The 24,389-nt window shown below is 48.9% G+C and overlaps 1 protein-coding gene across 1 annotated transcript in view; it reads left to right on the top strand.

The window, feature by feature from the left end:
- arfgef3 (ARFGEF family member 3) overlaps positions 1-19,523 on the top strand; it is a 61,189-nt gene extending 41,666 nt beyond the window's left edge. Inside the window, exons 26-35 of the mRNA XM_088934352.1 lie at positions 67-211; positions 394-522; positions 1,362-1,538; positions 2,002-2,116; positions 2,561-2,663; positions 4,729-4,860; positions 13,123-13,253; positions 14,802-16,023; positions 16,408-16,666; positions 19,495-19,523. Coding sequence (XP_088790478.1) covers positions 67-211; positions 394-522; positions 1,362-1,538; positions 2,002-2,116; positions 2,561-2,663; positions 4,729-4,860; positions 13,123-13,253; positions 14,802-16,023; positions 16,408-16,599 — 2,346 coding nt within the window. The 3' untranslated portion in view covers positions 16,600-16,666; positions 19,495-19,523. The remainder of the gene's footprint in view (positions 1-66; positions 212-393; positions 523-1,361; positions 1,539-2,001; positions 2,117-2,560; positions 2,664-4,728; positions 4,861-13,122; positions 13,254-14,801; positions 16,024-16,407; positions 16,667-19,494) is intronic.
- Positions 19,524-24,389: the final 4,866 nt, after the last annotated feature.

The raw sequence follows: 24,389 nt of genomic DNA, 5'->3' as shown, positions 1-24,389 counted from the left end.
TTCTTAGGGATATTCACCATCCCAGTAAATCCCAGAAAAAATAAATACTCAAAATAAATATTGCAGCTGCTGGCCAAGATCTACAAGATGCCTTCTAAGCCGGTGTTCCTGGGCGCCCGGCTGGCCAGCCTCCCGACGAGGGCGCAGGAGAGATGCGCCGGCAGCGACGACGGCATGGACTCCATCCTCGCGGAGTTCGACGACGAAACAGGTGCGGAAACTTCCCCTGGCGGCACACAGCTGCCCGTTCGGCCATTTTAACACCTGCAGGGCTTTGGTGGGGCCAGAAAAAGTCTCGGCAAGAAAGAGCGGCACGGTTTTGAATTAATTCCCGCCTGAGCACCCGTTCAGCCCGAAACAGGGACATTGAACAGAACCTGCTTTGCTCTGCAGGGCTGATCCAGGTCTGGATCCTCCTGCTGGAGCAGCTGACGGCCACGGTGTCCCACTGCCCGCGCCAGCACCAGCCGCCCACCCTGGAGCTGCTCTTCGAGCTCCTCAGAGAGGTGACCAAGACCCCAGGCGAGTGTCGGCCGAGGGAGCGGACAGGCCGTCCTCCCGCGCAGCTCAGCGGGGGCGCTTCTCAAGGCGTGCCCAAGCCTGTTTCCCGACTGGAAAACAGGCTTGGGCACGTCGTGCGTTCGGTGACCTGCGGGAATGGGAAGGCGTCTCTGGCCAGCGGATAACTTTCTTAAGATCACCAGCCAAGCAGAATGTGATTTGATATTGTAGAATCAGAAACTTGACTCGGGTTCCGTCAGGAGTCTTTATTGTGTAGGAGCGAGCACTTGACGGGATAGCAAAGTGAAGCTCAAACGGCAGTGGATCTTCCCAGCATATATATAGTATAATGAGCTGGTTACAAAGTTCTTATCATGAGGGTTGCTAAGCAGCAGAGCTCGATCCGTGATAGGACGAGTGCAAGAATGAGACACACAAGAGTGCAGATGCACACGGGATCAAGGCAGAATGCCCAGGACGTCAAGGCCACAGTATTTACTGAACTAGAAACTTAGACTTAACTTGCTAAAAACTTTTTTCACTCTTTATTACCTCAGATGTGAAGTTTTAAGATAGAATTATTCATTTGAATTAGATTATTTGGCTTGGCTGTAAAATTATAGATGCAGCACATTACGTACGTGAAGCTACATGTACATAGTTACATTGGCTAAATGCATCGTGCAGCAATCAAGTGCAGGATTCAATGTGTAATTAACAGCATCAAAAAAAAAACAGCCAAGTGATTCATAGCTGTAAGTATGGAGCTGAGCGACTCCTGGCTGCCTGTTTTCTCTTCCTTGCCCTGTTTGCTGTTTCAGCTGTTTTCTGAACGGAAGTTTATTCTGTTCTGTTTCCAGGGCCAGGGTTCGCCATATTCTCGGTTATCCAGCTGCTCCTACCTGTGATGTCACTCTGGCTGCAGCGTAGCCACGGCGACCATTCCTACTGGGATGTGGCTGCCTCTAACTTCAAGCATGCTATTGGCTTGTCCTGCGAACTGGTGGTGGAGCACATTCACAGCTTCATCCACTCTGGTAAGGAGCCCCTGCAGGATGTAATATGATCCATATTCTCCCCAGGATTGTGCCTCTTGACAGGTGTGCCCTGTATCTTACTCAGCATACCAAAGGCTACAAAGGTTACTATTCTGCCCATCTGATTGATTGCTAGTAGCTCACTGATCTGACAATCTTATCCAGCAGTCTGTTAAAAGAAACAGTGCTTTTGGCTTTGACAGCATGGCTGGGTAGCTTTGTTCCTGACCTACCTGGAGGAGAAACAAAGCCCTAGGGAGTTGCACACAACTGAAGTTTTCAAAACTGCAGGTTTTGATACAGATTGACGAAGCAGAAAAGCACAAGAGTGTGAATCTAGGGTGAATAATATCAACGCAACGCCAATTTACTGGAAATAATTCTGAAACTATCCTGCAAAGAGCAGAGTGCACAGCCTTTCATTGCCTTGTTAGCCTGAGCTGCTCCTCTCCTTTCGCCGCAGATATCGGCTATGAAAGCACGATCAATCTGATGCTGAAGGACCTCTTCAAGCTCTTGGTGGCCTGTGTGGCTGAGCCAGCAGAGACCATCTCCAGAGTGGGCTGCTCCTGCATCAGGTGAGCGTATGTCCTGGTTCCTCAGCAGTTTGCTGCCTCCAGGCCTGACAGAGATCTTCACAGCTGCTGTGAGCACCGCTCGTCCTTACACTGAGCCATCATGGGTTTCTCCACTCAAGAGAGCCACGGGCAGAGCTTCCAGAAGGACACTCTGCCGTTCTGACAGTTCATTTCAGTCTCTTCTCTTTAGGGCTGTGCTGCTTTTTTAGGTACTTGAGCAAATTTAAACAAGGCTATTGTCCAGTGCACCCAGAAAAGAGGCCTTGTCACTTCTTGCTTCAGCGGGTACAGTCTATACTGTAAAAAGAAAGCTCAGTCTCCAAGTGCCTCTTCTGCCATGTTACGAGGGCTCAGAATGAGCAGAAGGAACTGCTCTTTCTGTTGTAGTAAGAGCTCTTTCCTGAAGCCTGTGAATGTGAGAGGTGAGCTGTGATGTCGTGGCAGGTATGTCCTGGTGACTGCTGGCCCGGTCTTCACTGAGGAGATGTGGAGGCTGGCCTGCTGCGCACTGCAAGATGCCTTTTCAGCTACTCTGGAGCCCGTCAAGGTAAAGAGTCCTGTTATACTCATGGGTTTCGCTCAATAATAATAATACGTTTTAATTTTATATAGCGCCTGAGAGGAGATAACAGAGTTACACAGTTGCAAATGAGGGTTTGAATACAGAAGGAAAGCAAAGGTGCAGACACAGAACCAGTTAAGTAAAAGCCCCTCTAAAGAGGTTTTTTTAGTCTAAATTGGAAGAGCTCGGGGAAGGTGACTCTCTGATATCCTTAGGGATAGAATTCCAGAGCTTTGGGGCATACCGGAATAAGAAGAGCAGAAGTTGCGAGGTGGGGAGTAGGACGATCGTAGCTCAGACAGTAACTGCGGTGCCAAGCCATGCAGAGCCTTACAGGTGAGCATGAGGATTTTGAAGTCGACACAAAACCTGACAGGAAGCCAGTGCAAGGACTCCAGGACAGGAGAAATGTGATCAGTTACACTAGACCTGGTCAGGATTCTGGCTGATTAATTCTGCTCATACTGTAGTTTTTTCAGTGTGGATTTAGATATCCAGAGTGTAGAGCATTACAATAATAAATTCAAGAGAAAACAAAAGTATTGACCAGCTTTTCAGCAACATATATCAACAACATAGGACGTAGTCTGACAATATTTCTGAGGTGGAAGAATGATGTTTTTACAATATGTTGCACAGGGGGGTCCATCTTCAACCCTGGATCAAATATCACCTGCAAGCTATTCAATTTAGATTGAAACTCAAGTGCAGTGCCATCCACAGATAAGGTTACTGCATTGGCTTTACATAGTTGATGGAGGGTGGCGAGAAGCATGACTTCAGTCTTGTCACTTTAAATGAAGGAAATTGTGAGTCATCCATGTTTTTATGTCAAAGATGCAGTTAGAGACAGCCACTTCAGTGTCAGGTTCAGTATGGACAAAGATTTGAGTGTCATCATCGTGGAAGTGATAATTTAGACACAAATGGAAACATGTAAATATTGAACTGTAGAGGAGAAGCTGAAGAGATTGTGAGTCCATCCCTTATCAAAAAAACATATATTCCTGGCAAGGATACCAGCAGCTTGGAGCCTAATCCAGTGGCGTAGGGCCGGGATGAGCAACCGTAATCCTGGAGGGCCAATGTGTCTGCAGGTTTTCATTCCAGCTCGGCACTTAACGATGCACACTTTTATTATTGGCTTAATGGGATCAGTTTAACAGCTTCGGCTTCACTATTGCTGGTACTTCGATGAGACCTTGACAGCCAGCAGGAGCAGGACTGCCCAGCTCTGATATAGGGCTTAAAGGAGTCCCACACCCTGGACAGGGTACTAACCCATCACAGGGCTCGCACACAGGGAACATTTAGAAATGCAAGTTAGCACAGCCAGCAGATCCAGAGAACATGCAGACTACACAGGAGCTGTCTCAGCCAGGAATTGAACCCAGGTCTTCAGTACTGGCCATTAAACATGAAACAGCCAAGTTCAACTCTAGCGCTCTGCCTTCTATATGTTAAGCGTTTTGAGAAATATACAAAATGTTATATAGATACAGGGAATGCTTATAATTTTTGCGTGCTGCTTGTAGTGCACCTGTATTTTTCTACACCACCCAGGTAAATGGAAGTGAGTGAAAACGAATCCTCTTATAGTCTTAATCCTGCAGCTGTTTCTTTAGCAACAGGACAAAAAATGCCCATCCTGAATACAAACAGAATATGAAGCTCTAATAAACATACCAGATATATATCCATCTACTAAATGTAAACAAATGAAGAAAAAGAACAGTACTTCCTGTACAGGGAGATACATGAGCAGGACTGCTGGCAGTTTTCAATAGGAACTGAACGCTAACCGTAAAAGTTCAAGGTACAAAGTGAGTTTTTGTACATGGCTATGAATCTAGTGAGGGGCAACACAGGCAGGTGAGTGCGAAATACAAAGGATATTTCACCTTTTTCAAGAGGGTGACTTTACTTTGGGAACATGATCACTGCGCAGAGCGGTGAGCCGTTACACAGATTCTCTTGGGAGAGAAGTAAAGTTTCCACTCGTTGACCTGCAGCCCGATCTCAGCGTCTCCTCCTTGCTTGTGTCTTGCAGAACCTGCTGGCCTGTTTCCTCAGCGGCTCAGACAGCTTCACAGGGGACGCCTGCGAGGTCAAGGTGGCAGCTCCATCCCACTCTGCCTCCGCAGAGGCTGAGTACTGGAGGATACGAGCCATGGCTCAGCAGGTAGACATCGGGGCTGTGTTCAGACACTCAGTACTGGAGGATACAGGTCAGGGCTCAGCAGGTGGACACCAGGGCTGTGTTCAGACACTCAGTACTGGAGGATACGAGCCATGGCTCAGCAGGTAGACATCGGGGCTGTGTTCAGACACTCAGTACTGGAGGATACGAGCCATGGCTCAGCAGGTGGACACCAGGGCTGTGTTCAGACACTCAGTACTGGAGCATACAGGCCAGGGCTCAGCAGGTAGACACCAGGGCTGTGTTCAGACACTCAGTACTGGAGGATACAGGCCAGGGCTCAGTAGGTAGACACCAGGGCTGTGTTCAGACACTCAGTAGTGGAGAATACAGGCCAGGGCTCAGCAGGTATACACCAGGGCTGTGTTCAGACACTCAGTACTGGAGGATACAGGCCATGGCTCAGCAGGTAGACACCAGGGCTGTGTTCAGACACTCAGACACACAGTACTAGAGGATACAGGTCAGGGCTCAGCAGGTAGACACCGGGGGTGTGTTCAGACACTCAGTAGTGGAGGATACAGGTCAGGGCTCAGCAGGTAGACACCGGGGGGGTGTTCAGACACTCAGTACTGGAGAATACAGGTCAGGGCTCAGCAGGTAGACACCGGGGGTGTGTTCAGACACTCAGTACTGGAGCATACAGGCCAGGGCTCAGCAGGTAGATACCAGGGCTGTGTTCAGACACTCAGTAGTGGAGGATACAGGTCAGGGCTCAGTAGGTAGACACCAGGGCTGTGTTCAGACTCTCAGTACTGGAGGATACAGGCCAGGGCTCAGCAGGTAGACACCAGGGCTGTGTTCAGACACTCAGTACTGGAGGATACAGGCCAGGGCTCAGCAGGTAGATACCAGGGCTGTGTTCAGACACTCAGTAGTGGAGGATACAGGCCAGGGTTCAGCAGGTAGATACCAGGGCTGTGTTCAGACACTCAGTTCTGGAGGATACAGGCCAGGGCTCAGCAGGTAGACACCAGGGCTGTGTTCAGACACTCAGTAGTGGAGGATACAGGTCAGGGCTCAGCAGGTAGACACCAGGGCTGTGTTCAGACACTCAGTAGTGGAGGATACAGGTCAGGGCTCAGTAGGTAGACACCAGGGCTGTGTTCAGACTCTCAGTACTGGAGGATACAGGCCAGGGCTCAGCAGGTAGACACCAGGGCTGTGTTCAGACTCTCAGTAGTGGAGCATACAGGTCAGGGCTCAGCAGGTAGATACCAGGGCTGTGTTCAGACACTCAGTAGTGGAGGATACAGGTCAGGGCTCAGCAGGTGGACACCAGGGCTGTGTTCAGACACTCAGTACTGGGGGATACAGGCCAGGGCTCAGCAGGTAGACACCAGGGCTGTGTTCAGACTCTCAGTACTGGAGGATACAGGCCAGGGCTCAGCAGGTAGACACCAGGGCTGTGTTCAGACACTCAGTAGTGGAGGATACAGGCCAGGGCTCAGCAGGTAGACACCAGGGCTGTGTTCAGACTTTCAGTACTGGAGGATACAGGCCAGGGCTCAGCAGGTTGACACCCGGGCTATGTTCAGACACTCAGTACTGGAGGATACAGGCCAGGGCTCAGCAGGTAGATACCAGGGCTGTGTTCAGACACTCAGTAGTGGAGGATACAGGCCAGGGTTCAGCAGGTAGATACCAGGGCTGTGTTCAGACACTCAGTTCTGGAGGATACAGGCCAGGGCTCAGCAGGTAGATACCAGGGCTGTGTTCAGACACTCAGTAGTGGAGGATACAGGTCAGGGCTCAGTAGGTAGACACCAGGGCTGTGTTCAGACTCTCAGTACTGGGGGATACAGGCCAGGGCTCAGCAGGTAGACACCAGGGCTGTGTTCAGACACTCAGTAGTGGAGGATACAGGTCAGGGCTCAGCAGGTAGACACCAGGGCTGTGTTCAGACACTCAGTAGTGGAGGATACAGGTCAGGGCTCAGTAGGTAGACACCAGGGCTGTGTTCAGACTCTCAGTACTGGAGGATACAGGCCAGGGCTCAGCAGGTAGACACCAGGGCTGTGTTCAGACTCTCAGTAGTGGAGGATACAGGCCAGGGCTCAGCAGGTTGACACCCGGGCTATGTTCAGACACTCAGTAGTGGAGGATACAGGTCAGGGCTCAGCAGGTAGACACCAGGGCTGTGTTCAGACACTCAGTAGTGGAGGATACAGGTCAGGGCTCAGTAGGTAGACACCAGGGCTGTGTTCAGACTCTCAGTACTGGAGGATACAGGCCAGGGCTCAGCAGGTAGACACCAGGGCTGTGTTCAGACTCTCAGTAGTGGAGCATACAGGTCAGGGCTCAGCAGGTAGATACCAGGGCTGTGTTCAGACACTCAGTAGTGGAGGATACAGGTCAGGGCTCAGCAGGTGGACACCAGGGCTGTGTTCAGACACTCAGTACTGGGGGATACAGGCCAGGGCTCAGCAGGTAGACACCAGGGCTGTGTTCAGACTCTCAGTACTGGAGGATACAGGCCAGGGCTCAGCAGGTAGACACCAGGGCTGTGTTCAGACACTCAGTAGTGGAGGATACAGGCCAGGGCTCAGCAGGTAGACACCAGGGCTGTGTTCAGACACTCAGTAGTGGAGGATACAGGTCAGGGCTCAGCAGGTAGACACCAGGGCTGTGTTCAGACTTTCAGTACTGGAGGATACAGGCCAGGGCTCAGCAGGTTGACACCCGGGCTATGTTCAGACACTCAGTACTGGAGGATACAGGCCAGGGCTCAGCAGGTAGATACCAGGGCTGTGTTCAGACACTCAGTAGTGGAGGATACAGGCCAGGGTTCAGCAGGTAGATACCAGGGCTGTGTTCAGACACTCAGTTCTGGAGGATACAGGCCAGGGCTCAGCAGGTAGATACCAGGGCTGTGTTCAGACACTCAGTAGTGGAGGATACAGGTCAGGGCTCAGTAGGTAGACACCAGGGCTGTGTTCAGACTCTCAGTACTGGGGGATACAGGCCAGGGCTCAGCAGGTAGACACCAGGGCTGTGTTCAGACTTTCAGTACTGGAGGATACAGGCCAGGGCTCAGCAGGTTGACACCCGGGCTATGTTCAGACACTCAGTACTGGAGGATACAGGCCAGGGCTCAGCAGGTAGATACCAGGGCTGTGTTCAGACACTCAGTAGTGGAGGATACAGGCCAGGGTTCAGCAGGTAGATACCAGGGCTGTGTTCAGACACTCAGTTCTGGAGGATACAGGCCAGGGCTCAGCAGGTAGATACCAGGGCTATGTTCAGACACTCAGTAGTGGAGGATACAGGTCAGGGCTCAGCAGGTAGACACCAGGGCTGTGTTCAGACACTCAGTAGTGGAGGATACAGGTCAGGGCTCAGTAGGTAGACACCAGGGCTGTGTTCAGACTCTCAGTACTGGAGGATACAGGCCAGGGCTCAGCAGGTAGACACCAGGGCTGTGTTCAGACTCTCAGTAGTGGAGCATACAGGTCAGGGCTCAGCAGGTAGATACCAGGGCTGTGTTCAGACACTCAGTAGTGGAGGATACAGGTCAGGGCTCAGCAGGTGGACACCAGGGCTGTGTTCAGACACTCAGTACTGGGGGATACAGGCCAGGGCTCAGCAGGTAGACACCAGGGCTGTGTTCAGACTCTCAGTACTGGAGGATACAGGCCAGGGCTCAGCAGGTAGACACCAGGGCTGTGTTCAGACACTCAGTAGTGGAGGATACAGGCCAGGGCTCAGCAGGTAGACACCAGGGCTGTGTTCAGACACTCAGTAGTGGAGGATACAGGTCAGGGCTCAGCAGGTAGACACCAGGGCTGTGTTCAGACTTTCAGTACTGGAGGATACAGGCCAGGGCTCAGCAGGTTGACACCCGGGCTATGTTCAGACACTCAGTACTGGAGGATACAGGCCAGGGCTCAGCAGGTAGATACCAGGGCTGTGTTCAGACACTCAGTAGTGGAGGATACAGGCCAGGGTTCAGCAGGTAGATACCAGGGCTGTGTTCAGACACTCAGTTCTGGAGGATACAGGCCAGGGCTCAGCAGGTAGATACCAGGGCTGTGTTCAGACACTCAGTAGTGGAGGATACAGGTCAGGGCTCAGTAGGTAGACACCAGGGCTGTGTTCAGACTCTCAGTACTGGGGGATACAGGCCAGGGCTCAGCAGGTAGACACCAGGGCTGTGTTCAGACACTCAGTAGTGGAGGATACAGGTCAGGGCTCAGCAGGTAGACACCAGGGCTGTGTTCAGACACTCAGTAGTGGAGGATACAGGTCAGGGCTCAGTAGGTAGACACCAGGGCTGTGTTCAGACTCTCAGTACTGGAGGATACAGGCCAGGGCTCAGCAGGTAGACACCAGGGCTGTGTTCAGACTCTCAGTAGTGGAGCATACAGGTCAGGGCTCAGCAGGTAGATACCAGGGCTGTGTTCAGACACTCAGTAGTGGAGGATACAGGTCAGGGCTCAGCAGGTGGACACCAGGGCTGTGTTCAGACACTCAGTACTGGGGGATACAGGCCAGGGCTCAGCAGGTAGACACCAGGGCTGTGTTCAGACTCTCAGTACTGGAGGATACAGGCCAGGGCTCAGCAGGTAGACACCAGGGCTGTGTTCAGACACTCAGTAGTGGAGGATACAGGCCAGGGCTCAGCAGGTAGACACCAGGGCTGTGTTCAGACACTCAGTAGTGGAGGATACAGGTCAGGGCTCAGCAGGTAGACACCAGGGCTGTGTTCAGACTCTCAGTACTGGAGGATACAGGCCAGGGCTCAGCAGGTTGACACCCGGGCTATGTTCAGACACTCAGTACTGGAGGATACAGGCCAGGGCTCAGCAGGTAGATACCAGGGCTGTGTTCAGACACTCAGTAGTGGAGGATACAGGCCAGGGTTCAGCAGGTAGATACCAGGGCTGTGTTCAGACACTCAGTTCTGGAGGATACAGGCCAGGGCTCAGCAGGTAGACACCAGGGCTGTGTTCAGACTCTCAGTAGTGGAGCATACAGGTCAGGGCTCAGCAGGTAGATACCAGGGCTGTGTTCAGACACTCAGTAGTGGAGGATACAGGTCAGGGCTCAGCAGGTAGACACCAGGGCTGTGTTCAGACACTCAGTAGTGGAGGATACAGGCCAGGGCTCAGCAGGTGGACACCAGGGCTGTGTTCAGACACTCAGTACTGGGGGATACAGGCCAGGGCTCAGCAGGTAGACACCAGGGCTGTGTTCAGACACTCAGTACTGGGGGATACAGGCCAGGGCTCAGCAGGTAGACACCAGGGCTGTGTTCAGACACTCAGTACTGGAGCATACAGGCCAGGGCTCAGCAGGTAGACACCAGGGCTGTGTTCAGACACTCAGTAGTGGAGGATACAGGCCAGGGCTCAGCAGGTAGACACCAGGGCTGTGTTCAGACACTCAGTAGTGGAGGATACAGGTCAGGGCTCAGTAGGTAGACACCAGGGCTGTGTTCAGACTCTCAGTACTGGAGGATACAGGCCAGGGCTCAGTAGGTAGACACCAGGGCTGTGTTCAGACACTCAGTACTGGGGGATACAGGCCAGAGCTCAGCAGGTAGACACCAGGGCTGTGTTCAGACACTCAGTAGTGGAGGATACAGGCCAGGGCTCAGCAGGTAGACACCAGGGCTGTGTTCAGACACTCAGTACTGGGGGATACAGGCCAGGGCTCAGCAGGTAGATACCAGGGCTGTGTTCAGACACTCAGTAGTGGAGGATACAGGCCAGGGCTCAGCAGGTGGACACCAGGGCTGTGTTCAGACACTCAGTAGTGGAGGATACAGGTCAGGGCTCAGTAGGTAGACACCAGGGCTGTGTTCAGACACTCAGTACTGGGGGATACAGGCCAGAGCTCAGCAGGTAGACACCAGGGCTGTGTTCAGACACTCAGTAGTGGAGGATACAGGCCAGGGCTCAGCAGGTAGACACCGGGGCTGTGTTCAGACACTCAGACCACAGTACTAGAGGATGCAGGCTAGGGCTCAGCAGGTAGACACCAGGGCTGTGTTCAGACACTCAGTACTGGAGGATACAGGCCAGAGCTCAGCAGGTAGACACCAGGGATGTGTTCAGACACTCAGTAGTGGAGGATACAGGTCAGGGCTCAGCAGGTAGACACCGGGGGTGTGTTCAGACACTCAGTAGTGGAGGATACAGGCCAGGGCTCAGCAGGTAGACACCGGGGGTGTGTTCAGACACTCAGTACTGGAGGATACAGGTCAGGGCTCAGCAGGTAGACACCGGGGGTGTGTTCAGACACTCAGTACTGGGGGATACAGGTCAGGGCTCAGCAGGTAGACACCAGGGCTGTGTTCAGACTCTCAGTAGTGGAGGATACAGGCCAGGGCTCAGCAGGTAGACACCAGGGCTGTGTTCAGACTCTCAGTACAAGGGGATACAGGCCAGGGCTCAGCAGGTAGACACCAGGACTGTGTTCAGACACTCAGACACTCAGTAGTGGAGGATACAGGCCAGGGCTCAGCAGGTAGACACCAGGGCTGTGTTCAGACACTCAGTACTGGAGGATACAGGCCAGGGCTCAGCAGGTAGATACCAGGGCTGTGTTCAGACACTCAGTAGTGGAGGATACAGGCCAGGGCTCAGCAGGTGGACACCAGGGCTGTGTTCAGACACTCAGTACTGGGGGATACAGGCCAGGGCTCAGCAGGTAGACACCAGGGCTGTGTTCAGACACTCAGTAGTGGAGGATACAGGCCAGAGCTCAGCAGGTAGACACCAGGGCTGTGTTCAGACACTCAGTGCTGAAGGATACAGCCCAGGGCTCAGCAGGTAGACACCAGGGCTGTGTTCAGACACTCAGTACTGGAGCATACAGGCCAGGGCTCAGCAGGTAGACACCAGGGCTGTGTTCAGACACTCAGTAGTGGAGGATACAGGCCAGGGCTCAGCAGGTAGACACCAGGGCTGTGTTCAGACACTCAGTACTGGGGGATACAGGCCAGGGCTCAGCAGGTAGACACCGGGGCTGTGTTCAGACACTCAGACACACAGTACTAGAGGATACAGGCCAGGGCTCAGCAGGTAGACACCAGGGCTGTGTTCAGACACTCAGTACTGGAGGATACAGGTCAGGGCTCAGCAGGTAGACACCGGGGGTGTGTTCAGACACTCAGTACTGGAGGATACAGGCCAGGGCTCAGCAGGTAGACATCGGGGCTGTGTTCAGACACTCAGTAGTGGAGGATACAGGCCAGGGCTCAGCAGGTAGACACCGGGGCTGTGTTCAGACACTCAGACACACAGTACTAGAGGATACAGGTCAGGGCTCAGCAGGTAGACACCGGGGGTGTGTTCAGACACTCAGTAGTGGAGGATACAGGTCAGGGTTCAGCAGGTAGACACCGGGGGTGTGTTCAGACACTCAGTACTGGAGGATACACGCCAGAGCTCAGCAGGTAGACACCAGGGCTGTGTTCAGACACTCAGTAGTGGAGGATACAGGTCAGGGCTCAGCAGGTAGACACCGGGGGTGTGTTCAGACACTCAGTACTGGAGGATACAGGCCAGAGCTCAGCAGGTAGACACCAGGGCTGTGTTCAGACACTCAGTAGTGGAGGATACAGGTCAGGGCTCAGCAGGTAGACACCAGGGCTGTGTTCAGACACTCAGTACTAGAGGATACAGGCCAGGGCTCAGCAGGTAGACACCAGGGCTGTGTTCAGACACTCAGTAGTGGAGGATACAGGTCAGGGCTCAGCAGGTAGATACTAGGGGTGTGTTCAGACACTCAGTACTGGAGCATACAGGCCAGGGCTCAGCAGGTAGACACCGGGGCTGTGTTCAGACACACAACTGACCCTTTGAGGGAATCTCCTTAAGCATAGAATTTTGTCTCTGCATTTTGGAGAGTTCCTGCATATTTGATTTTGTCTGTCTTCCCATATATCAAGGTTCACAGTTTTCAGTCATGGAAGATTGGTGCACATATCTCACAGTTTCCTTTTCTGCTTTCAGAAACAACCTTGTGCTCTACAGTCTCCCCCCTTCTCCTCGTGTGCGGTCACAGGAGTAATGAATATTCTGCAACTTTCAGTTTTGTTGTAGATATAGTGAGGGTGTCTGGAGAGGTTGTCATGGATTATTGGCCAGAGTTTCAGGTTGCACAGTAACAGTTAATATTTCAGAGAACATAAATAGATACGGCCGTTAATTAAGTGATGATATCATTTCCCTGCATGTGCACTGCATGTGTGGGGTCTGTGTTCTCACCATGCTTTTTCCTTATCTCGCTGAGTAGGTCTTCATGCTGGATACGCAGTGTTCCCCGAAAACTCCCAACAACAAGGAGGGATTTGAGCATGCCCAGTCCTGCGTGCTCATCATCGAGCTGCCCCCAGATCAGCAGTCCAACGGGCACACGCAGAAGAGGTGAGCGCCGTGCAGGTGGGGGGGCTGCATGTTCTCTTCTGCGAAGTGCTCTCTCAGGGGTTCAAGGCTGGGCTATCTCCATCTTGTGAGATTTTCATTTCCTTTTTATAATTCCCAGAGGGGAATCTGTTCCAGTTTTGCTGTGAGAAACTAGTTAGTCATTTCACTGCGGGAGAAACTGCTGCCACCTCCTGCCATCATGCAAGAGGTCATAGGAGCGTTTAATAAAGATACTGAGCACATCGCCTTTAATCTGTGTTTTAAAATACTGGATTTTTACACCACTCTGTCTTGACATCTGTAGCTCAAGGTTAGTTGTATAGGACGACAGTTGTTTTATCCTTCACAGTGCAATATTTCACCATTTTTTGTGTTGTTGTTGTTTTTTTCCCAATCATGCGGAACATGCAACAGGAAAGTGGGGTAAGGTCTCTGATTTGAATTTGTTTTTCCAGGGCATCTTGTGTATATCTTTACCAGGATTAAAAATAAGGATCAGCTGGGACCACAAAAATGTGATTTTTAGCCATTTTGATCGAGCATGAGTTCGAAATCTCTCCCTACACAGAAAACCAGGCTGGTGTTGTGTGTGACTCATCTGGAAGTGTGAGGCCTGATACCATACAGACCCAAAAAAAGGCAAAACTCAAGAAATGACTATAATCAGCACGTTTTGAATATTGTACTTGGGGAAGCATGTATTCTTTGAAATTAACCGAAACAAGTAAATAGAGGAAAACTCCAAAGGTCTTGGTGCTGCCCACTGTGTGGAGCCTCGTGTTGGGCCATGTGTGAAGGTTTGATTAGCAGATCCCAGATTAAGGGAGAGACTGTTCTCAAGTCTATTTAGTAACGGGACCTCAGTAACCAAGATGTTACAGTAGCCTGATCGTGATGAAATAACGATCTATGCAGCAATTTCTGCTACCCTGGAAATGTTAGGAAGATGGAAAAAAGATTCAAACGCAACAGCATGGTTTTTAATTTCCATCCAGGGTTGCATTTCAACACCATTTACACCAACACTGAGGTCAGTTACTGTGCTTTGCGTAGCTGCTGTGGGGAGCTAGTATGTATAATCTCTGCTTCATCATGTCTTAGTTTAAGAAACGTCTCTTGCATCCTTGTTCATGTCAGACAAATATGCTCACATGTGCATCAAAATACATTCAACGCTGTCAAATCCGTGGTCAAGGATAATCCGAGAATCCTAATCCTTCATCTAGATCTTATTTATGCTTCTTTTACATGATGGCTAATATCTCCTGAGTCAGTGCTGATGTTTCCATACAAAGAATGTTTTGCTTTTTAAAACTACTTTAACAGAATGATATACAAGAAGCACACTTTGGTGTAGTGAAGAAAAACAAATATAAGATTTTATTCTTTGAAAGGTCGACTGTGGAACATGTTGGATATTGATATTTGCTTGCTTACATTAGCTGTTGTTAGTCACCACTGGTTGACTTGATGCACAGAACCGTGCTGTGATATGAAGTGAAATCACAAATCGTCTTTATTTGAAAAAAAACAATATTTTCTGTGCAGGATCCCATTCCGCACCATCGTGGTGAGCCTGTTGTCCCATCAAGTGCTGCTTCAGAATCTCTATGACATCCTGCTGGAGGAGTTCGTGAAGGGCTCCGCCCAGCCGGACAATCAGGAGAAGGCCACCCCCGTGTCAGAGCCCAAGCCAGCTGGCTTCCTGCGTTACATTTCCATGCAGAACTTGGCCATCATCTTTGACCTGCTGCTGGACTCCTACCGGACTGCACGCGACTTCGACACCAGACCGGGGCTGAAGTACCTGCTGATGAAAGTGTCTGGTGTCTGTGGTGCAGCCAACCTGTACCGGCAGTCTGCCATGAGCTTCAACATCTACTTCCAGGCCTTGGTCTGTGCCATCTTGACCAATCAGGAGAACATCACCGCAGAGCAGGTGAAGAAGATCCTCTACGAGGAAGAGGAGGGTAGCACGGACTCCTCCCAGCAGTGCTCCTCGGAGGACGAAGACATATTTGAGGAGACAGCCCAGGTCAGCCCCCCACGGGGCAAGGAGAAAAGGCAGTGGAGGGCCAAGATCCCCTCCCTTAGCAGCCAGCCTGTGAGCAGCGTGGACTGGGCCTGGCTGGTCAAGCGTCTGCACAAGCTCTGCATGGACCTCTGCAACAACTACATCCAGATGCACTTGGATCTGGAGTGCAACATCGACGAGCCCCCTGTGCTCAAGGGGGACCCCCTCTTCTTCCTCCCACTCTTCCCTTCTGAGACCTCGACGCCTTCCACGGGGGGCGTCTCGGGCAAGGGTACCCCGTCAGAAGACGGGTTCCGGTGCCATGCGGCCGAGACGCCCTCCGACGAGACCCCGAGCATCGGGCAGAGTTCCGGCTGCCTGCCGCCCTTGAAGGGGGACCGGAGGGACCCCAGCAAGAAGAGGGAGTGGTGGGAGAGCGCCGGAAACAAGCTGTACACCATCGCCACCGACAAGACCATCACCAAGCTGATGATCGAGTACAAGAAGAGGAAGCAGCAGCACAACCTGACCACCTTCGTGAAGGAGTCCAAAGGCGACAAGAAGGGAGAGCCCGTCACGCTGCGGGGCCCCGACTCCCCCATCCCACAGAGGCCCCAGCAGCTGGTGGACCAGGGTCCAATGAGGCACTCCTTCAGCGCCGGGCCCGAGGTCCTGAGGCAGGACAAGCGTCCCCGCTCAGGGTCCACCGCCGGCTCCCACAACATCTCCCTGCGCGACTCCGAGGTGCAGATACAGGTACCCTGTGTGCATGTGAGTGTGGAGGCGTGGAGGGGGTCAGTGCTGGCGAAACAGAATATTAATATACTGTATATTTCTAGATTTATTTCAATACTCTGTATAGGATAGATGGATGGAAAGGCACAGGATTTACCACTGTTATTTTTTTCTGGAAAGATATTTAAGATTGAACATTACCTTGAATCTTCTCATTGCACCATAAAGATGTCAATAAAACTTCCTGCACTGATTATGCACTTTGAACAGCAGCAGCTGCATCGCTGTGTGGTCTAAACATGATCCAGCCTCTTCCTGAAATGTCCTTTAACGTGCAGCAGTGTTTCCGAGTCTGTCCAGGGTGGCGCGGTTGGCAGCTGGAGTTTACCTGTGTTTCTGCCCTAGGCGTGGACCAACATGGTGTTGACCATTCTCAACCAGATCCAACTCCTGCCGGACCCCACGTTCACGGCCCTGCAGCCCGCGGTCTTCCCGTGCGTCAGCCAGCTCACCTGCCACGTGACCGACGCCCGAGTCCGCCAGGCCGTCCGCGAATGGCTGGGGCGCCTGGGCAGGGTCTACGAGATCATTCCATGAGACCTGAGCTGCTTTGAAAGGCGGAGACCTGGAGCTCCACCTCGCCAGGGTTTGGAAAGCGGTTTGGGTGTGTAGCTTTGACTCAAGTGCGAGCTTGTGACTTCGTAGGCCTTTGGAAAGTCATTCCCCATTTTGGAGGAATGTCCATGATTCTAAATCCAAGAGATCATACACCATTAAAGAGGATCTAAAACAGCCAACAGCCGTGCCAATGCTTGTTTCGATCAGAGGTTTATTTTTTAAGGAACCCTGCAGTCCTCGGATGGCATGTTCATTTGCATGGAGTAAAGTGTGTTCCTGCCAAAAACAGGGGATACCTTAACATTTTCTTGAAACTGTAATGAATTCCCTTAGACTCCCACACCATATTGTGCAGATTTATTAGAAGTTCCCATTTCATCTATAGTTTGGATTAGTTGTGCGCATGACACCAAGCCCTTGCACCTGAAAACCCCAGCAGATGGTTGCAGTTGGCAAATTTGATTGACTGCAACTCACACATGCCTAATGCCCTATTGGTGTTTGGCTAAGCATAGATTGACCCATGAACACAGATTCAGGTCTAGGGCGTGTCACCCACTGACTGGGACCAGGATCCCCCAAGCAGCAGCGGAACTGTGTGCTGCCAAGGGTAGGGTGGGGTTAGCCAGCCGGGGTCTCTGAGCTCTCAGTGACACAGCGCCCCCTGTGGCCTCCTGAGCACCCGCAGGCATGCAGTGCTGTCAGTGAAGGACGCGCCTCTATTCCAATCAGCGCTGGCCCTCTGCTATGGGCCCCCGCTCTCCCCGTGTGCGGTCACACAGTTCACAGGTGAGCCCAAATGGCAGAAACACACAACTGGCTCTTCCAAAGGGGCAGGGTATAGCAAAAGTAACTATTCTATTATGATTAATATTAATAGTATTAAATATAAAAAAGGAGTCAAGAGTAGCCCGGTAAAATCCAAAGGACTTTTGGGGATCAGTATAGGTGCTCCTGTATTTCTGTCCAATTGCTGTTCCATCTGGGAAAAAGCTGATTAGACAGAATTTCATGAGCCAACAAATGGACCCCATACATTCTTCTAAGAAATATCAAACTGTTACTGGTTTTAAATTGGATCCATGTTCAGTGTGTTGAAAAGCAACTGAATTCTCTACTTAATAACAAGAGAGATTAATATTGGGTTTTTTTAACAGATTTGCACAGTTTATTTATGCGGCAGTGCCAGATTTGCTTGGTAACCCTAACCTAATATACTGTATTTTTCTCTGAAAACATTTTAAAAGATTAATATTTTAAACTGGACTCATGTAATCTCTTACAGTCAAAATACATATTGTGTTATGCCTGACCATAATGCTCAAGACATCGGAGACCTGCATGCAAAGATCATTCTTGGCAACATGTCACACTGAACACAAAGGGAGTCTAACTGCAGCTCACTCTGTGACTGTGTGACAGTTTGACAAAGCTTCCATCTCATTTAGGAGCACGGTGGCAAAAAGTAACATTCCTTCAGTGAAAACACCAAAAATGTGTCCAGGTGGAGCGTTTGTTTTCAAAATGAATGATAGCTGATAAATACCAGTGTTTTCATTTGTGTTTATTCAACCCTTTCATGTCTAAATTATTGAAAACTGCACTGATATTTCATGGTATATATTTGACAACGTCAAGAGAGATCATCAGCATTCTTATTCAGCCCCCTGTGGGCAGTCATGGTACAGGAAAGTGTTCAGTTAACACATCGACCGTGAGACTGTGGGGCTTGTCCACTTTCTATCCTGCCTTGCGCGTGTTTGTTCCTGTTATTGTGCGCGTTTGTGCTAACCCACCAGTGGTCCAGATGCAGCATGGGTCTGTTTTCCTCCACGCAGAGCGTCACAGTGCAAGAAGACCGTCACTCCTTCTCAGCATGTTCGTGCAGCTGTTTGTACAGACAAGATCCCCTTCAAATGATCTTAACCCACTTTCCATCTGATCGCCCTCCAATTTGTCCCATATAAATTGAAAGCTTTGATAAAACTACAGATTCACGCTCCCCAGTGCTTTCGGATTAAAACCATGTTCCTAAGTCCTAAAGACTTTCTCCTTGTCCCGACTCATCCTCATCCCCATCAGCCAGTGGCAAATGTCAGGATCAGGAGACAGCCCAGAGTTTATCACAGCAGGCTAGACAGCTTCCTCCTTCCTGTGACTAACTACAGCTTTGGAGTGCATGTTTTAAAATCCTCTTCTGCTCACATGGCCTATGAAGCACTTTCCTCTTGTATGTCATCCGCGCACTGTGCCCGCTACAACACTGTCTAGCACCCGGTGCTGATATTTCAGTTCAAGAAAGTTAGCTTTGGGAGTTTAGACTGTGAGGCTTTGCCATCTAAGTTTCCCCAAACTAAAACACCTCGAAGGTTCATGCTACAGAGTAGATCTGTAGAAACAGTTTTAAAAGCGGAGGGGGAAATTACGTCACACATTCCTATAGTATTGTGATGGAGAGCAAAAGCCAGAATAAGAACTATATTAGGAATAATTCCTCCTGTACCTAGGTTTTGCAGAAGCCAGTGCAAAACCTAACACAACAGAGACAGCAGGTCCCATTCTTTATTGCCGCATTTTGATGAATGACAAAGACTTACACCTGACAGGAAGGTTTTGGGTGGGGTGGTATTTTTTATCAGATGTTGTTTAATTGCGGGATTACCAAAGCCTTTTAAATAGTTCAGATTTGAAACATGGAACAAATGCATTTTATTTAATACAGAAGAATTAAAAGGTAAATATTTTAGTAATACCATACAGTACTTGCATTTTGGATACTTTTAATTACATCTAGTCACCAAAATTGGGGAATTTTTGCAAGACAGTCTCTGTGTTGTTTTTGAGCAACTTTTGTCTATCATATTCTCCACACAGGAGCTTACTCGACCCAGCAAAGGCCACTGCCCCTGACACACCATCTGTGTCCCACTGTTTGTATCTCAGTCAGTGCCCTTATGCCCGGCCCTGCTGCTCCAGACCAACACCAACATCTGGAGGCTGAGAGGAATCACACCACGCCTTTGAGGGGCTGATGGTGGATTAAAATAGCTATGGTTGCAGTGCAGTTTTGCACAGGTTACCTACAAAAAAAAAGTCATTTTAATTACCAGCAGAAGCCTTGGTTCAGCAATGGAGCTGTTCTGGCCCCTGTAGTTCTATTTGTTAGCACCCCTTCAATCTCTGCAGATCCAAACCACCCTCTTACTTTACTACAACAGCATGGGTCCTGCTTCCTGCAGGTGACTTAATCTCCTCATTCATATTCTGTGAAACTGAAAGCAAATGTTAGATAAGAGGGTGGTCTATCTTGCGAAACAAAGCCAGCATTGTCCTCTTGCATACTCACGTGCTGTGAAACCCTTAAGGATGAAGACAGCAGCTTGCGTGATTAAACCATGTGTTACCACAGCAACACTGCATCACCGACAGCAGCACAGATGTGATGTCAGAAGTCTTTGATCACAACCTAGCCTGATGGGGTTGTCACTTAAAATGAGTGTGGACCACAGTGAAACTTTTTTGCATTTGGGACATGGATGTAAAGCTGTTTTTTTTTTCCTGAGAAACAATGTAAATATTTTCTTACGTGCAGTGTCCAAATGCATTTTATTCCTTGTTTTCAGTATTTACCCCACCTGTATCAGTTGTGCCAGCATCCTTTTATTCTCTGGCTAGCCTTTGTTTTCTCATCCGTTGGGAGGAAAAAAAAAGACCAAAGATTTGGCCGTTGGTGTAAGTAGTCCTGTTGTACGTTTGTTTAATTTTGCTCTTTAAATCCCTGTCGCGTTCGGAGTTGTAGTAAAGAAACGGTCAAAACAGGTTAGCCGTTGGCTTGGGGAACAGGGAGGGTGTTAGCAAAGCCAGAAGGGTTACTCCCGTCTCCTCTTCCTCTCTGAAAGCCTTGCGAGAGCAGGCACTGCCTGGTCTTTCACTGAAGCCTTAGTGCTCCTCAGATCCACTGACCCTTAATCCTGCTGGCGAAGGATCTAGCACTGAGGTACTGTTCTGGTCAGTGACATTTTGTTTCTGTTTCACAAGTCTGCCATTGATTTCTTTGATGGAAATGACAATGTCTCCTGGACATTCATCTGAATTTATATCATAACATTTCTTTAGTGCAGGGGGTCATTGTTGCAGCGGCTGTTGATGCACATTAATTCAGTTGTACTGAATGAAAACAATGGCTTTGCTCTATGGATGCTGTCGTATACTGATGATGACCCAGAACGTGCTCTTCATGTTCAGGTTTGGTGCCCAGCTAGCTGATCTGGTAAAGCACAGGGTTTGTATGAGTGTCAAACCCTGCTGGTCCAAACTGACCAGTGCCCTTATCCAGGAGCCTTTCTCTCTGCTGTAGGGTTGAATATGCTTGGTTATTTTTCTATTTAGATTTTCAGGAGTACTAGTAAAAGGCTAGATTTATTTTTTCATTCTCTAGTAATACCGTAGTCTAGGATGGTTTCCTTCACACAGGACAAATACAGAGGCTAATGACAGTTCTAAAGAAGGATGCAGAAAGTCTAGACTGAATTATTAGACAGAGGTCATCTACATCTACTTTACAAATTTGCCGGCTGTTACAAAAAACATGAAAGCCTTTTATAGTGTTTAAACCACATTGCATGCTAATTAATACAATCTTTTTAAACATTGGTTTCTTAAAAGATAAATGTGCATATGGCACATGGAAAGTTGTCGTATTCTAAGTCCAAACTGCTAATCTTTCACAATCTGGCACCTGACTGAAACCCTTTAATTGTCCCACATTACAGATCATTATCAGTCAGGCCCCCGGCCATATCTCCTTCATAATGTGACTTGACAGTGCAAAAGGGCTTAATTATTTGATTTTGTTTTGATTGTGGTCAAGCAAAATTGGTCTTGTAGACCAATACCATTGTTATCTTGTTTTTTTTCTGAAAGACCACCGAATGACACATGGGACAGCAACAAATAGTAATTTATTTACCTTTTAATGTGCTTAACCTCTAGATCAGCAGCAGTATCCTGTCATAAGATTGGATATAGAATACTCGGTTTGTTGATCAGGCCCCCGAAAGAAATGTGCACTGATTTATAGCACATATATCCATGTTTCAAATTTATATCTACCATATGTAAAGATAGTTAAGTTTTTTTTTTTCCAAATTTAGCCCAATGGATGTGTACAGCCAAAATGAGTAATCTGCCACTCCACAATTACCACAGTGGTCTTTAGGAAATGGAAAAACGTTTTCCACAGGAATCTTTTTAATGACTGAAATTTGTATTTTGAAATGGTGCATTAACCATGTGTATTGGTTGTGCGCTACCACTTAATATGACCAAATATACAGTATAGCAAGATGTACATATTGGCTAATTCTGAGAGGAGATTCAACAATAACAGTTCGCAGCTCACACTCAAAATGAAACGCAAAACTGGCGCAATACAGAGACACATTTTCTTCATAACTGAGAGGCCAATAACCATGTGGACTGATTTCAAAGCTTCTGCCATTGATCGCTCTAGGGACTTAATTATTTTGTAATATTTTGTTATGTTACTGCTGAAAATGAGGCATTTTTGTGGCTGATGTAATTTGTTTAAAAAATAATAAAAAATATAATATATTCTGTATAATCCAAAGTGTGTCCTGATTGTAATTTATGTTGACTGTGTTGTAGAATAAAGAAGCAAATGAAGCTCTGTGTGTCCGTCTGGTTTAATGGGCATGTGCACGTTCTCAAGATAAGCTCTTGTAAGGATACAGAACAAGAGCTGGAATTAGTCATTACACCTACCTTCTCACTGTGCCAGAACTAGCAGTGATGGGCCTTTATTTAATCAGCCAAGTCCGTTCGGAGTACATTCTGATTTCCAGTGGCGATCTCCTCAGCAGACTCATGCCACTGTGGCACACAGAACAAGCAGGTGAAGGAAAGAAAGGAAGAGTCGATAAAACACCAACGCCCGAATGGTTTTAGCGCATGTACTCACCTGAACACATCCTCAGTTACAAAGGTGGGCAGTTTCGGGTCTCACGGAAGATTGTTGCAGTCTTTAGATAAAAGACTGATATCCATTTTATTCCTACTTATCAAAACTTTAACACCTTCTCCAAGCTCTTTGGGCCTCAAGAGACCTGGAAATCGTATTCTTCACCCCAACCTACTGGACATCCTGAAACAATCTCAAGGAAGCCAAGGCTGTCAACCCAGACAATACAGTCCAGCAGAGCTGCATGATGTTACTGCCTTTCACCATCATTTCTACTCTCTGGGGCAGAGCGGTGGCTCTGTGGCTCAGGATCTGTGCCTATGGGATGAAGGTTGCCGGCTCAAATCCCGCGGCCGGCAGAGGAATCCTACTCTGTTGGGCCCCTGAGCAAGGCCCTTAACCCCAAGCTGCTCCAGGGGTGCTGTACAATGGCTGACCCTGTGCTCTGACCCCAGGCTTCTCTCCCTGTGTGTCTCATGGAGAGCAAGCTGGGGTATGTGAAAAGAAGAATTCCTAATGCAAGAAATTGTATAGGGCTAATAAAGTGATATCTTATCTCTAGTCTAAATCCTCACTTATTACGTTTAAGGTTGCACACATACAGTATTTGATTTACAACCAGATTCCAATCACATCAGCGTTTTGAGAACAGATACATTATCACCACTCACACAAGGTTCAGGATCACGAAAAACAATCGTGCAAGCAGAAGAATGCATGTGAATTCCCATCCTCCATTTCAACACATTTCTTGAGATTGCTGCAGGATACAGAGATCTCCGTTCGCCTGGTCTACGGTTCCTGGCAGGCAGGGTGAAGTCCAATGGAATAGCCAGGTCTATTCAAGCCTGAAGACTCAGACCAATTGACACAGTAATTATGTGAAGCCTTAGTGCTCCTCAGATCCACTGACCCTTAATCCTGCTGGCGAAGGATCTAGCACTGAGGTACTGTTCTGGTCAGTGACATTTTGTTTCTGTTTCACAAGTCTGCCATTGATTTCTTTGATGGAAATGACAATGTCTCCTGGACATTCATCTGAATTTATATCATAACATTTCTTTAGTGCAGGGGGTCATTGTTGCAGCGGCTGTTGATGCACATTAATTCAGTTGTACTGAATGAAAACAATGGCTTTGCTCTATGGATGCTGTCGTATACTGATGATGACCCAGAACGTGCTCTTCATGTTCAGGTTTGGTGCCCAGCTAGCTGATCTGGTAAAGCACAGGGTTTGTATGAGTGTCAAACCCTGCTGGTCCAAACTGACCAGTGCCCTTATCCAGGAGCCTTTCTCTCTGCTGTAGGGTTGAATATGCTTGGTTATTTTTCTATTTAGATTTTCAGGAGTACTAGTAAAAGGCTAGATTTATTTTTTCATTCTCTAGTAATACCGTAGTCTAGGATGGTTTCCTTCACACAGGACAAATACAGAGGCTAATGACAGTTCTAAAGAAGGATGCAGAAAGTCTAGACTGAATTATTAGACAGAGGTCATCTACATCTACTTTACAAATTTGCCGGCTGTTACAAAAAACATGAAAGCCTTTTATAGTGTTTAAACCACATTGCATGCTAATTAATACAATCTTTTTAAACATTGGTTTCTTAAAAGATAAATGTGCATATGGCACATGGAAAGTTGTCGTATTCTAAGTCCAAACTGCTAATCTTTCACAATCTGGCACCTGACTGAAACCCTTTAATTGTCCCACATTACAGATCATTATCAGTCAGGCCCCCGGCCATATCTCCTTCATAATGTGACTTGACAGTGCAAAAGGGCTTA

This window comes from Atractosteus spatula, chromosome 15 (assembly GCF_055471065.1).
Source record: "Atractosteus spatula isolate fAtrSpa1 chromosome 15, fAtrSpa1.hap1, whole genome shotgun sequence".
In the NCBI taxonomy this organism is placed as follows: Eukaryota; Metazoa; Chordata; class Actinopteri; order Semionotiformes; family Lepisosteidae; genus Atractosteus; species Atractosteus spatula.
The sequence above is the reverse complement of the archived record's forward strand: the minus strand, read 5'-3'. Positions and strand labels throughout refer to the sequence as shown.